Genomic DNA, 16854 nt, shown 5'->3' on the forward strand with positions numbered 1-16854 from the left:
ACATCCTTCAAGATAATCGACCAATCATATTACATGAAATCCACATCTCGTCTCCGCTCTACTTCAATGGAAACAGTCAAGCGGAGACGAGCGGCGAAGTGACGTGGTAGAAATCGACAGCTCTGCTCCTCTCAGCTCCGCTCGTCTCCGCCTCAGTGGAATCACGCGCCTCTTTTCACAGCTCCGCTCCTCTCAGCTCCGCTCGTCTCCGCCTCAGTGGAATCACGTGCCTCTTTTCACAGCTCTGCTCCTCTCAGCTTCGCTCGTCTCCGCCTCAGTGGAATCACGTGCCTCTTTTCACAGCTCTGCTCCTCTCAGCTCCGCTCGTCTCCGCCTCAGTGGAATCACGTGCCTCTTTTCACAGCTCTGCTCCTCTCAGCTCCGCTCGTCTCCGCCTCAGTGGAATCACGTGCCTCTTTTCACAGCTCTGCTCCTCTCAGCTCCGCTCGTCTCCGCCTCAGTGGAATCACGTGCCTCTTTTCACAGCTCCGCTCCTCTCAGCTCCGCTCGTCTCCGCCTCAGTGGAATCACGTGCCTCTTTTCACAGCTCTGCTCCTCTCAGCTCCGCTCGTCTCCGCCTCAGTGGAATCACGTGCCTCTTTTCACAGCTCTGCTCCTCTCAGCTCCGCTCGTCTCCGCCTCAGTGGAATCACGCGCCTCTTTTCACAGCTCTGCTCCTCTCAGCTCCGCTCGTCTCCGCCTCAGTGGAGTCACGTGCCTCTTTTCACAGCTCTGCTCCTCTCAGCTCCGCTCGTCTCCGCCTCAGTGGAATCACGTGCCTCTTTTCACAGCTCTGCTCTTCTCCGCTCCGCTCGTCTCCGCCTCAGTGGAATCACGTGCCTCTTTTCACAGCTCTGCTCCTCAGCTCCGCATGTCTCCGCCTCAGTGGAGCCGCAAGCTAATAACTTATTTTCCTTGATGCGGATAAGTGGCAGTATTATCTGTGAACTTTGTGTAACTAATTCTATACTATAAAAGGTTACTTGTTAGTAATAAAGGTTGCTTGTGAAATGCACGTTAAGGGTTGTGTTTTAAGTGGGTGTATTTATTTATTTGTCTTTATTAGGGTAACAAAACAGTTACATGGTTGCCTATTAATATTATATTATACTATGATGTGTAAACCAATAAAGTTTTCTCAAAAAGAAAAAAAACAAGGAAATTATTTTACAAATGTAAGTGTGTTACATATAGACATAATTATTATTAATTTCGTGAAAAATTAAACAAAGAGCCATTGATTAATCACAACAATTTTGTGTCTTTAAACTTTTTTTACATGACATTATGGATAAGTTGAACAAATCAAAGTGTATATTATAAAAGCAGAGGTGAAGATATAAACAGAATGTTCGGCTTAGTTAACTATACATAATGTATAAGAGCATTGTCTGAATTATTAATATCAGGATTACACCTTAGAGTGAACATACATCGCGTCTGTCTCCCATTGGGGTAGGCAGAGACTATGGATTTCCTCATTCTACGATCATGATCAATGTGCATATTCGACGTGAACGGGTACTCCTAACATCTCCCTTTTATAAGACGTATTCGAAATTTGGTCATTTAAGTTCGACGAGGCCTGCCCGAGACCAACAGTCACCTCTACATACATACATACATATGGTCACATCTATATCCCTTGCGGGGTAGACAGAGCCAACAGTCTTGAAAACACTGATAGGCCACGTTCAGCTATTTCCCTTGATGATATAATTGAGATTCAAATAGTGACAGGTTGCTAACCCATCGCTTAAAAAAGAATCCCAAGTTTGTAAGACTATCCCTTAGTCGCATTTTACGACATCCGTGGGAAAGAGATGGAGTGGTCCTATTCTTTTGTGTATTGGTGCCGGGAACCACACGGCACTTTAGAAAAGATATTTTGCTATTATATATATAATAGGACCACTCCATCTCTTCCCCATGGATGTCGTAAAAGGCAACTACGGTATAGGCTTACAAACTTGGGATTCTTGTTTAGGCGATGAGCTAGCAACCTGTCACTATTTGAATCTCAATTCTATCATTAAGCCAAATAGCTGAACGTGGCCATTCAGTCTTTTCAAGAGTATTGGCTCTGTCTACCTCGCAAGGGATATAGACGTGAGCATATGTATGTAGGTATGTATCTTTTCTAAATTCAATTAGGTTAAAAATTAATTTCTCTGTTATTTTTTTAGTTCGCGCGCTCTATAATTCATCATACATACATCCACGCTTATCTTGCTTACATTTGTGAAGCTATACTTACACCCTCAACAAAAGTTTACGTTTGGAGTCTGATCTTTTTCTGCTCAAGTGGGCGTTGTGTAGCCAACACCTCAATTTTAACTGTAGATTTACTAATTTTTGTCTCGGTTTTCAGTGTTTTAATCCAAAACAGTATTAGGTACCTACTGTAAAATTGTTTTGACATGTATGTACCATTTTCAATAAACCTGATATAGATTTCTACTATTTTTGAAAATCGGAACTTCTTCACTAGACCAAGACCAATATAAGAAAGCAACTTGGCAATTTTTTTTTATTATCTAGACCTAGACGTTGTAGCTGACATTCAGTTAATGTTTTCTTCAAAATGTTAATTTTTATAACTTGTTGTCGGCAACACTGAGTGGGCGTAAGTGGCGTGAGTAGGTGCAGTAAAAACTTTGGACTTGAAGGAATAGTTTTCATAGAAATAGTAAACAATATGTCTCCTCGGTGGCTTTAGAATGGCTTTTGTATTCATGTTATTTTGAGAAACAACATGTTTCTATTTTTAACACAAACAGATAAGTATTTACTTACTTAAAAGTAGAGTAAGTTTTATAGATTTTTTAAAGATACGTTATTAAAATACTTCTGTGTCACTTAGATCATCTTTCGTTGAGTAAACTTTGTCTGGAACACTGTCTTAAGTCACTAAGTTTGTCCTTTGAATTTTATAATAATATGTTCACGGGAAATGTAATAAAATTATAAAATAAAATTTGCTATATAACAATGAAATCTGTTACAATAATAAAAAGAAAATATCCCGAAGTCGAAAAAGGTTTCTTAATTTCTGGGTAAGAGCACCGGCCAAAAGCTAGTATAGGAAAACAACAAGTGCCGTGTGGTTCCCGGCACCATTAAAAATAAGATTAGGACCACTCCTTCTCTAACGGCCTCTGTGGCGCAGCGGTAGTACGCTTGTCTGTGACACCGGAGGTCCCGGGTTCGAATCCCGGCCAGGGCATGATGAGAAAAGATTTTTTTCTGATTGGACTGGGTCTTGGATGTTCATCTATAGTTAGTATCTCGTAACACAAGTCTCGAACTTACCTCGAGACTAACTCAATCAGTGTAATTTGTCCCGTATATATTTATTTTATTTATTTATTAATTCTTTCTTCCATAGATTGGAGTATAAACTTTACATTCTTCTTTTAGGCGATGGGCTAGCAAAATGTCACTATTTGAATCTCAATTCTATCATCAAGCCAAAAGCTGAACGTGGCCTATCAGTCTTATCAAGACTGTTGGCTCTGTCTACCCCGGTACCATTTAATTTGTATTTATAGACACTATTTGTTTAGTGTGGGAATTAAAAATACACTTAATTCTGTTAATGGTAAATTGGATGAAACATACAATTCATTTGTCGCGAATCAACTACAAATACATTTGTAATGTACTCGTACATAAAATATAATAATTAATTAAACCAATCCCCGAGCAAAATACGAAATATTATTCATCAAACCCAAAATAGTAAAATTATAGGTGATTCAATATATGATATCATGTGGAAAATTTCACACGAAATATGTAGATATTTAATTGTATCGAAAATTCTGTTTGTTGTTATAAATTGAAATTCACGCGTATTTTTGTATTTTCCAATAGGTATGTTGGTATGAGTAATTATTTCAACGTTCCTGGAATAAGCTCAGGAATTTCTTTTTTAAAATATAGTAATTGAAATTCGTATTTCTGCTTTTGAAACCTGGTGCCCCTCAATTACTGGGATTTTAACCGACTTTGAAAAAGGAGTGTGACGTCGTGCCGTTTCGGTCTCCCTGGCGCTCCTTCTCCTCAGTCCGAGAGGTTTATAAAAACGTGCGCACGCGCTCCGATACCTTTAGATACATACATACATACATAAAATCACGCCTCTTTCCCGGAGGGGTAGGCAGAGATTTAGATTACCATTCCAATTAACCACACACAATAACTTTCAACAAGTTAAGTAGTCTATCCTTCAGCGGCCACTAGCTGGATCTCGTGCTAAACTATAGTTTATATTATATGCTATACTATAGCTAAACCCGCGACCCCTCTTAACTTGTAAAACTAGTCTAAATAACAGTTTGTCTTTATTCTATAATTTTTTTCATCATGTCTCATTACTCTTGCCTGCGACGTTTTACTAAAACACCACAGAAGGAGGTTCTCAATTCGCCTGTATATTTCTTTTAAGACGATTAGCTGCAAATCTGTCACAATTTGAATACATACATACATGTAGTCACGACTATATCCCTTACGGGGTAGACAGAGCCAATAGTCCCGTAAAGACTGAATGGCCACGTTCAGCTGCTCGGATTAATGACGGAATTGCGATCCAAACAGTGTCGTAAAAGGCGACTAAGGGATATGCTTATAAGATTGCGATCTTTTTTTTTAGACGATGGGCTAGCAACCTATTACAATTTGAATCTCAATACACTTACAGTTTTTGCGGCTATTTGCTCTGTCTACACCGCAAATAATAAATGTTTATACATACATACATATAGTCACGTCTATATCCCTTACGGGGTAAACAGAGCCAATAGTCCTGAAAAGACTAAATGGCCACGTTCAGCTGCTTAATGATGGAATTGAGATCCAAACAGTGTCGTAAAAGGCGACTAAGGGATAGGCTTATAAAATTGCGATCCTTTTTTTTTTCAGACGATGGGCTAGCAACCACAAAGCAAAGTTACAATTTGAATCTCAATACATTTACAGTCTTTACGGCTATTTGCTCTGTCTACACCGTAAATAATAAATGTATACATACATACATATGGTCACGTCTATGTCCCTCGCGGGGTAGACAGAGCCAGCAGTCTTGAAAAGACTGAATGACCACGTTCAGCTATTTGGCTAAATGATAGAATTGAGATTCAAATAGTGACAGGTTGCTAGCCCATCGCCTAAAAAAGAATCCCAAGTTTGTAAGCCTATCCCTATAAATGTTTATCGTTTTCCGAATCCTGAACCTGTATACCTATAACACACGTCAACGGCACGAAATTAATCGATCGCTAAGCGTCGTTAATGAACCCTCGACCCTCCTGTAACCCTTAGCCCTTGCGGCTCCGAAGTGTACACCATTCATTATTTAGAGGGCACACAAAACGTGCATATTAATCGTGTACGTCTTTGTCTCTTACGGGGTAGACAGAGCGAACGGTCTTGGAAGACTGAGTACATACATACATGCATATAAACACGACTCTTTCCCGGAGGGGTAGGCAGAGAGTAGTCTCTGAGAGAGGTAGCTCTTTCCACTTGCCACGATCTCTGCATACTTCCTTCGCTTCATCCACATTCATAACTCTCTTCATGCAAGCTCGGCGGTTTCGGGTACTTTTGACCTGACCCTTAAGACTGAGCTAATAATAAATATAAATATATACCGGGACAAATTACACTGATTGAGTTAACCTCGAAGTAAGTTCGAGACCTGTGTTCGAGATACTAACTCAACGATACTATATTTTATAATAAATACTTATATAGATGAAAATCCAGGACCCAAGTCAACCAGAAGAAGTTCTTTTCTCATCATGCCCTGACCGGGATTCGAACCCGGGACCTCCGGTGTCGCAGACAAGCGCACTATCACTACGCCACAGAGGCCGTCAACTCTGAAAGGCATACGTTTATCTGTATGCGGCTTTATGATGGAAATGAGATTCAAATATTGACAGGTTGCTAGCCCGTAGCCAAAGTGAAGATTCGTAAGTTAATAAATATTTTCTTGATACATTTTACATTTATATTTATTGGCACGCGTCCTAGACACAGGCGGGGTGGACAAAGACTACATATTTCCACTTACTTTATATATTTACTATCTCTCACCCGCAGCTTTACCAGAATTTAGCGCCACGTACAAAAGAATTCAGGTTCTTCGCAAATCCCACGGGAACATTAAGTTCTTCTTCTATCCTTCTCCAGACTATTACTTATAAATACGCAAAATTTTATCAAGATTGGTTCAGTAGATAACCCGTGAAGAGGTAACAACAAACAAACAAACATACATACATATAACCACGTCTATATCCCTTGCGGGGTAGACAGAGCCAATAGTTTTGAAAAGACCACGTTCAGCAATTTGGCTTTATGACAGAATTGAGATAGAACAAAGAACAAAATAAACATTCGCATTTTTTATAACATTAGTTGGGATTTCACTACATTTATTGATCTTTTCATGCAAATTCGTCTTTAAAAGCCACTGTTGAATTCTTTATTTTTCTTCCAATGAAAGTTCAAGGTATAAAACGATTGAAAGGCAGGCAGGCAACTAAATGACAAAGGTATCTTTGGCTTCAGTTGTGCGACAAAGAGCCGTTGACCCGAATTTTCCGACTGACTGACCAACTTTTTCCGCCGCCGCATCTCCGACGCCTCGCGAACCCTTTGTTTCATGTGATCGAGTTTGTCCGATGGAGTTTTTAAGAATGTTTTTAATCTATACCATTTCCTCATCTTCTTATCTTTATTTAAATGTCACTGTTGATGTGTAAACTAATCCATGTTTGTAAATCTTCTTATATTCAAAAGCAAATTTGACTCTTGCTCCACTTAACTCGACCGACAAGAGTAAAATTTGCTCCTCCGGTAAATTCTTTTCTCGTATTTTGTTATATTTGTATATTTAATTTTTTTTTTTTATTAATACAATTTATTTTCACTAAGTGTAATATTATTGACAATTTGTCAAAAGTACTCAGAAGACTTTTTTTTTAATTATACCTCTCCCTCTCTTTTTATGATGGTTAATGTTTTATATATTCCATTTTCACGCCATGATACATACATTTCATCACAGTCTTTTTCCTTACGGGGTAGACAGAGCATACTAAATTTAAGCCTAGAAATATCTCAGACAGATGAACTTAATGATACGAAATTAGTATTTACACAAACAAAGTTCGCGTCGAAATTGAATCTCAATTCTATCTCAAAGCCAAATAGCTGAACGAGCCTATCAGTCTTTTCAAGACTGTTAGCTCTGTTTACTTCGCAAGGGATATAGATGTGACTGTATGTATGTATGTAAAGTTCGCGTATTTTTATTGGTTATCCGTATCACAACAAAATCTCCCGGATCTTTTGTCGTAACCTGATCTGTGCCGAAACTTGTGAACCGAGATGTTGCCGAAGCCCCGACGAATCATCGCCGTGGAAATAATTACCGTAAATAACCTGCTATCTATTATCAGGGGGTTCTTTTGTTATATTTTCTAGGTAAAGTACAAATAACAAAGGGCTGAAGATGGGTGAAGAGACTGAGACATTTATTCGACAATCGTTTGCTTTTTCTGCTTTTCTGTTGAGTTAGTATCTCGTAACACAAGTTTCGAACTTACTTCGAGGCTAACTCAATCAGTGTAATTTGTCCCGTATATATTTATATTATATATTCTGCGAACGATTCGATGAAAATTTTTTAGTCGCCGTCGTGTGTTTGGGAGCTTTTTATTTTTGAACGATTCGTCGATAGTTATATAGGCGTTAACTAACTGCGCCCCGAGGCATTGGGTCTTTGGGAATTTTTGTCATAAAAGTGGGATTAAATACCCTATATGATAGTCCTGGTTATATTCTAACAATGTACTTAATAAAATTAAAATAATAGATATATAAATAGGACCACTCCATCACTTTCCCAACAATGTCGTAAATGGCGACTAAGAGATAGACTAGTATACTTGGGATTCCTCTTTTAGGCGATGTGCTAGCAACCTGTCACTATTTGAATCTCAATTCTGTCATCAAGCCAATAAGCTGAACGTGGCCCATCAGTCTTTTCAAGACTGTTGGCTCTGTCTACCCCGCAAGGGATATAGATGTGACTATACCTATGTATGTATACATAAAATTGCATTATTATAATATAATACACAGTTTTTTCGGGCTCTCTGTTGCTGCGGTAAAACCTTCAAGATTTTTTTGTAAAAATATTGTGTAATAAATAATCTCATATTAGAATGAATGATTTAATGATTTGTTTTCTTAACATAAGTCTGGAACTAAATTTGTGAATAGTCATAAATACAAATTATATCATCATCATTATTATTTACCTATTATTTAACCATTAATATTTATTAACATAATGTAGGTACTTTCAACTAATAAAACCTTATGTTGATGGAAATATTCGCTTTAGAAGATATCCTGTTTACAATTTACCTGATAAATTTTAAACGGGAAAGTTTAAAGTAAATTTACCAAACATGTTTATTTGTTCAAAATTTGTCTACTAAAAAGTATTATTATTTCTTTGAAAATCCCACTTCCTTCATTATCATCCTGAAAATAAGGTACCAACATAATTTGCTATTGTCATGGAGGGTAGGAAGGACTCTTTTGTTCCTTTATTCGCTACAGGATACAGGTGTAGCTTCGTCGTGAACTGTCATAGATTATTTGAGTACCTACTTACAGAACATTATGGTCCGTTTTATTTTATTGTATCCTTTTTTTAAGACAGTGCCGTGTGGTTCCCGGCACCAACACAAAAAAGAATAGGACCACTCCATCTCTTTTCCATGGATGTCGTAAAACGCGACTAAGGGATAGGCTTACAAACTTGGGATTTTCGTTTTTAGGCGATGGGCTAGCAACCTGTCACTATTTGAATCTCAATTCCATCATCAAAGCCAAACAGCTGAACGTGGCCTATCAGGCTTTTCAAGACTGTTGGCTCTGTCTACCTCGCAAGGGATATAGACGTGATTATGTGTATGTGTGTGTGTTGATAGACTGCCTCTTTTCAAACCATCTAAGTTGACGTTTTAATTAACAGTCTTAAAATAAAGGCCGTCTGTGCTATCCACCAAACACGCCCTAGCCAAACGACATCTTGAAAAAAAGTCAACTCGAAAGAAAATTTCGTTAAAGGAACAAAAAAAAATGTCTACTGAGCAAAATTGCGCAATAAAATATCCGACGTCGATAAAGCGACCATAAAAATGGCACATTCTATATTTAAATGGGACTGCTGTTGCGAGCTTGTTCGCTCTTTTATATTAAGAAGAAAAATTTGAAGCTAATTTTATTATAAGTTTGTTTTTATTTTATTTTTTATACGAGTAATATATATTAATTTATATTTATGTATTTTATATATATTAGTAGTAGAAGAAATAATATATGTTTCTACTTCATATGTTTGTTTTATGGGCAATAAAGACAATTTGTATTATATATCTCTGCCTACTCCTTCGTCAAAAAATGATTTTATGTATGTATGTGAACTCGGCCTTAGTTTAACGACATGTGTAAGTGTTCGGATTACCATTGGAGGGGGGGCGGGGGGGTACGTTATGAGGGGCGCACTCGCATAATGCGGGTCGTTAGTGGCAGATTCTTGTGGCAGAGTTACGAGGTGCCAATGGAAGAAGTTCGCGATCGTATATTTACAAAATGCCGTGCGGTTTGCGGCACCAAAATAGAAAAAAGAGAGAGATCCCTACATGGGATATGTCCGCCATTGCAAGTGATGAAGTCTCTTTTATAACTATGTACTATTTTCTTGTTACTGTGTTAATTTCTAAGCAATAACGATATAACAAACAAACAAACGAAAAAGAATAGGTCCACTCCTACTCGTTCCTATGGATGTCGTAAAAGGCGACTGTAGGATAGGTTTGCAAACTCGGGATTCTTCGTTTAGGCGATGGGCCGGCAACCTGTCACTATATGAATCCTAATTCTATCGTTAAGCCTAACAGCTGAACGTGCTTTATTAGTCTTTTCAAGACTGTTGCCGCTGTCTACCCAGCAACGGATATAGACGTGATGTATTTATAAAATAGTCACTAGTTGAATCTCAATTCTATCGTGAAGCCAAATAGCTGAACGTGGCCATTCAGTCTACCCCGCAAGGGATATAAACGTGATTATATGTATGTATTTACAAAATACATGCTTTTAATGACATTTGTGTGTAGTGAAAAAGAACATAAGCTTGTTTAATTACTAAAAAAGAAACCACGCGAATGGAAAGCTAGTTTTCATGTTGCTTTGTATCTCAGACCAACCCTTTAGGGTGTCGACTGTCGATCCTCTACTGTACACAAGAACGCGGTAACTGGCAATATAAATTACAATCAAACGCTTGTTTAATTACTAAAAAAGAAACCACGCGAATGGAAAGCTAGTTTTCATGTTGCTTTGTATCTCAGACCAACCCTTTAGTGTGTCGACTGTCGATCCTCTACTGTACACAAGAACGCGGTAACTGGCAATATAAATCACAATCAAACGTGATCTTTTACGGCGCCTTAATAAAATTAGGCGAACTACCTGAACTCGAGATGTTCATAAAATGGACGTTAAACTGTTTATGTCGCCCGCGACCTCGTGACCCGGGTTTCGGAAACTATTGCCCACGTGACAGTGGAAAGTCTGAGGAGTAGAGAATCTGTGTAAAATTGATTGATACAATTGTAGATATAGGAATATTGTGATGATAAAGGGTCAGGTCAGAAGTACACGAAACCGCCGAGCTTGCATGAAGAGTTATGAATGTGGATGAAGCGAAGGAAGTATGCAGAGATCGTGGCAAGTGGAAAGAGGTAGTCTCTGCCTACGTCTCTGGGAAAGAGGCGTGATTTTATGTATGTATAAAGATGTAGGCAGCCTTCTTGGTATACGCTATAGCAACGGTTGCCATGGATTTTGTTTAGTTAGGAAGAATGTCAACATTCATATTATTTATGGTCACGTCTATATCCCTTGCGGGGTAGACTGAGCCAACAGTCTTGAAAAAACTATGAAGAATGTCAAAATAATTTTTATCGTAAAATATTCTTAATCTTAAGTTTACTTCCTACAAAAGACAATTTTATAGGCGTATCTAAGTGGTGCCGTGTGATTTCCAACACTTTGGAATAGAACTACTCTATATTTTGTTCCTACGTTTATCGTAAAAGGCGATTAAGGATAGGCTTAAATACTTGGGATTACTATTTTAAGCGATTGGCTAGCAACCTGTCACTATTTGAATCTCAATTCTAACATCGAGCCATACAACTGAACGTGGCCTTTCATTCTTTTCAAGAATGTTGGCTATGTCTACTCCGCAATGGATATAGACGTGACTATGTATGTGTAAGTGGTAACTTTAAAAAAAGAAGGTTCTCGATAAGATCCAGTAAAAAGTACTCTTAAACAATGAGAATTCATGAATACATTGCAAGTATGCAGGGATCGAGGCAAGGAAATAGGCACAATCTCTGCCTACCCTTCCAGAAAAAAGGCATATCATTTGAGTATATTATCTGTCTGTTTGACTTCTGGTATATTGAATGGGGGACTTCACAATTTCTTGCTAACGTATTTGTTTTGCGTAGAAAAGTGTAGCAGATAGCATCGTAGCAAGCGCTACGCCGCTACGACCACGCTACGATTTCGAGTCAGTGTCGTAGCCATATTCGTAGCTTGCAACCCTCGTAGCATGACACGCGCGACGCTGTTTTTATCAAGCGAAAAGCTATAGCTGTCTTATTTTCACGTCCTAAGAAAAAGCGAAACAGCGATAGCTACAGGACAGATTAGTGCTAGGAAGGTTAATTTTTAAGATCGAGTTTATTTAAACTAATCAATATATTATATAATATTTTTCTGTTTTAATAACATTATATTGTATGGTTACATAAAAATTTAAATTTAAAACTGCGTTTTAATAAATATTTAATTATAGTAAAGCCGATCATTTGTCAATTAATCTAATTGCTTTCTATGTAAGGAAACTTTGAAGAAAGATTTATAACATCTATCAAATCAATGTCTCGAAATATCGTCTACGAGATCTTTCGTAGCGGCTACGCCGTAGCGCATGTCGCGTAGCGCTCCCAAGGGGCAATGCTAACATCAGGCAATTATATATATTTACCTTTTCACATATAACTTAATATAATGCCGAATCAATTTTGTAAGGAAATGATTTATAAGGATTCTTATTATCCGCTTATCTCATTATCATTATGATCAAATGTATACATATTACACATATATTACATAATAAGAATTATGTATTTGTGATTGGTATGTAGGTATGTATATTTATGAGATTATTACGAAAAGAATAATATATATGTGAATCCCGACAGATGTTGAGATCTTTTGTACTCTGTTGATTTTTATTCGCTCTTGGCAATTTTCTTATAAATGGAAGTAACATCTGGGGTTCAATTTTTGCGTTATCAAAATAAAACTTGTAAAAACATTTAGTAACTCATATTATCTTTTATCATAACATTAACTTTTACCCCAGCTTCGCTCGCACAAATTTAGCACTACCTGCTTCAGACGTGACTATATGTATGTATTTTAACAAATTAATTAATTTTCAGTGTCTAAAACAAGAAAAAGTAAATAAATAAATCATCATACATATCTTGATCAGATATAAGAGAGTATCAATTATAACGTTGTATCATTAGGCGTTTCTATCGCCACGTACAAAAGTTTCTGAACACGTCCATATTGTTAATCTGTGGTGCGTGACGTCACGGGTTCAAGTCGCCACTCCGAGGATGCCTTCCGGTCACGTGGCGTAAGTTCTCAACTAGACTTGGAGTGGAAACGGTTCGCATAGAGTGTATGAATTTGAGGAATACATACATACAATATCCCTTGCGGGGAAGACAAAGCCAACAGTCTTGAAAAGACTGATAGGGTTCAGCTGTTTGGCCTAGTGACAGGTTGCTAGCCAAAAAGAAGAATCCCAAGTTTATAAGCTTATCCCTTAGTCGCCTTTTACGACATCTACGGGGAAAGAGATGGAGTGGTTCTATTCTCTTGTCTATTGGGGCAGGGAACCAAACGGCACAAATTAAGGAATACTGTTATTATTTGAGAGATAGTAAATTAAGGTTGATAACGATGCCCTTACGGTGATGGTCAAATCAAATATCCCGTTGTCGACCTTATTTACCATGCACATATTTAAAAAAAAAAACCTTATCCCGTGCAGATCGTAAATGTCAGTCAAGGGAAAGGCTATTAATAAACATGGGATTCTTCTTTTATGCAATGTGCAAGAAATCTGTCGTTATTTTATTTTTTTCTTTGAGCCAAACGGCTGCACGTGACCTTTCAGTCTTTTCGAGACTGTTGGCTATGTTTACCTCGTGCTATGAAATTTAAATAAATAAATAAAAATTGATAGACAATAAAAATAAAGCATACTAAACAATTAATTTTTTTTGTCTCCAGAAGGTGGCGTTGAGAGCGGCTGCGCTGGCGGCGTCGTCGCCAGAAATGAGGACAATGCCAATTGTTGCCGAGACCTGACCCTGACGAGCCAACGTTTGGTGAAATCTCTATGTGCATCGAATCGATTCGATAATTTGCACGTGAGTATTTATTATTTTTATTATTCATTAGTTATTTGTGTGATGTGGTTTAAAGACATTTATTCTCATAAAGACAAGTTGTCACTTACATGAGAACTTAAATTACTATTTACAATAATATTATAGATGTTCGTTCGTTGCCTTGAAACGGTTACATAATAAAATAAAAGTATACATATTCAAAAGTTAGATAAAAAAATGAAATAAAACAACAAACTACAATTACAAACTTACTACTAAGTTATTAAGCACAATAGCTCGTACACCCAAACCAGTTTTACATTTTAATAGGGACATTTGTGGTTATATGTTTCGCAAGTCGTTTTTTTAAAAACGGCGAGTGAATCGATAGGTTTTATAAGAGAGGGTAGTTTATTAAAAAGACCCGCTCCTTCAACTGTTATCGCTGTGTGAAGTCTGCGTATAAAAATTTACATACAATGTGTTGCACTTTGATTCGCAATGTTGTATTTTATAACCAACATTTTTAATTGAATGATTTTTTTTTTGTAAAGAGAAAAGAAACCAAGAAACTAACGTGGTTTGTGCCGGGTTTCTGGCACTTTAGAATAGAACCGCTCCGCTATCTTTGGATGTCGTAAAAGGCGACTGAGGGTTAGCCTTATACATTTGGGATTCCACTTGTTGGCGACCGATTAGCAATATGTCACTATTTGGATCTCAGTTCCATCATAAAACCATACAGCTGAGCGTGGCCTTTAAATCTTTTCGAGACAGTTGGCTCTGTCTACCCCTCTAGGGACATAGACGTGACTATACATATATAACGTAGTTTCACCTCGATAAAATCCTTTGCAGATGATTTAGTATAAGTAGTACGAATAATGGGTACTTATGTTTTACTAGCTGTGTCCGCAACTTCCCTCAATTTTTTTTTACATTTTCCATTATTTCTTTGCTCCTTATAGTTTCAGGGTAATGTTATATAGCGTAAAGCCTTCCTCGATATATGGTCTATTCAACGCAAAATTTTTCAATTCGAACCAGTATTTCCCGAGATTAGCGCGTTCAAACAAACAAACAAACTCTTCAGCTTTATTATATAAATATAGATATGCGAATGTTTGTATACAGTGCTGAGGGGATTAAAACAATCACAACCTTACTAGTAACTTATTACGGTCAGTTTTAATGTTTAGACATCAGTTTACTTATATGCGAACTAATTCGCGTGCGGATGTTAGAATTAAAACAGCAGACAATTCAATTACAATTCTTTTTACACATCTCCTTTGTTAAAAAGTATTCGACTAGTCTGCTTTTAGATACACGTTAAAGTACTCAGTTACCTTTGCTTTTAGTTACTTGTTTTTCTCATTGTATTTTTGCATTGGAGAATAGCCAGCGAAGGCCTTTTTCACAAAACAAACCTCTGAAAGAATTCTGATACATCGCATTTCGCTATTCTACGTACGCCAGGATTACTATATTGCAACATGTGAAATATTTTACGTATTTCCGTATAATTCCTGAAAATGTTTGATGATTGAATTATTTATCATTCGAATTTGAATTACAAAAGTATTAGAGAGTGGTATAATTTTTTTTATGAACATGCAAAAATAAGATAACATTTTATTTTTGCATGTTCATATCAAGGAAATATTCCGTGTGGTTCCTGGCACCGTGGCACCAATAAAAAGAAAGACCAGTCCATCTCGTTCCCATAGATGTCATATAAGGCGACTAAGGGATAGGATTATATTCGTAAACTTCGAATTCTTCTTTTAGGCGATGCGCTCGCAACCTGTCACTATTTGAATCTCAATTCTAACATTGAGCCAAACAGCTGAACGTGGCCTATCAGTCATTTCAACACTGTTGGCTCTGACTACCCCGCGAGGGATATAAACGTGATTATATATACATATGTATGTATGTAATACTACAAGCCGATTGATATCAAATCAACATGTTTAAGAATACTAACCTTCCATTAACGTTTTCCCCGATCAGAGTGCTTATTTATGTGGTGTTGCTGCAAATATCTGAAAAGGAACGATACAAAAAAAAAAAAACATGGATCCCATAATTCCCCGCCGTATCTCACGATCTCGGCACGGAACGCGGGCCGTGCCAAAAATGGCCGCGTGCAGCCATTAGTCGTGTTTCCTACTCGTTTTCGTAAAATACTTTTGTGCACGCTGTACATTTTTTTTTTAAGCGAATGAGTTCCGTATAATTTTGATGAAGTTAAGTCGGTTATAGGTAGTTGGGTAATTGAGATAACGTAGGGAATTTATTAGTATGAATTGAAATATAACACTGATTATTATAACGTTAAAACTTTAAGTGCCGTGTGGTTCCCGGCACCAATACAATAAAGAATGGAACCACTCCATCTCTTTCCCATGGATGTCGTAAAAGGAGACTAAGGATAGGCTTACAAAATTGAGTTTCTTTTTTAGACGATGGGTTAGCTACCTGTCACTATTTGAATCTCAATTCTATCGTTATACCTAATAGCTGAACGTGGCCTTTCAGTATTTCAAGACTGCTGGCTTTATCTACCCCGCAAGGAATATAGACGTGTTTATATGAATGAATGTAACTATCACTATGAGATCATTGTCTGCGCTCACTTCTAAAGCTGATACCGTTGTTTAAGCTCTTGTTCCCTATTATCTTTAATTGAAAATTGCTGGATAAAAATAGGGAATTTTATTATTTATAGCTCCACATTTTTGTGGGTTCACTGGCGTTGTTTTTATGTAGGAGGTTTTTTATAGGTACATGTTCTGTGATTCCTCAAATATTTCAAATTCGATTTGAATTCTTTTTTCTTTTTTTTTCTTGTTAAGTTTTTATGTTTGTATTGACGGCCATGCCTGCATGGTGCGGTGGATGTATTCTTGCCTCAATTCTCGGTCAGTCGTGATGAAATGATAATTTTTTTCTCGATTCTTGGGCATACGAGTATTATATACACAGTATTTGTTATAATAAAATAGCATTGTTGACTTAATATTTCATAACACAGGTCTCAAATTCTATTTAGGATTTGCGCAATCTGTGAGATTAATCCAGATTTGTTTTTTGTTTTATCACCCATCACATTTCTATCTGACACTCGTTATGAATAGAAAGACTCATTATGGATAGAAAGTTTGTGAATCCGCCATATTGCAATAAGCAATGGTTACAAAATTTCAATTCTTACCTACTGGAGTATTAGGCCATTCAAGTCTACAATGTCTTGCCAATTCAGGCG

General features: G+C 37.2%; 1 protein-coding gene across 1 annotated transcript in view; it reads left to right on the forward strand.

Annotated features, from left to right (window-relative positions):
- Positions 1–16854, forward strand: part of LOC106142307 (adenylate cyclase type 6) — a 200180-nt gene that overhangs the window by 119702 nt on the left and 63624 nt on the right. The window contains exon 6 of the mRNA XM_060953665.1: positions 13483–13622. Within this exon, the coding sequence (XP_060809648.1) occupies positions 13483–13622 (140 nt within the window). The remainder of the gene's footprint in view (positions 1–13482; positions 13623–16854) is intronic.

The sequence above is a fragment of the Amyelois transitella genome, chromosome Z (genome assembly GCF_032362555.1).
Source record: "Amyelois transitella isolate CPQ chromosome Z, ilAmyTran1.1, whole genome shotgun sequence".
Lineage (NCBI taxonomy): Eukaryota > Metazoa > Arthropoda > Insecta > Lepidoptera > Pyralidae > Amyelois > Amyelois transitella.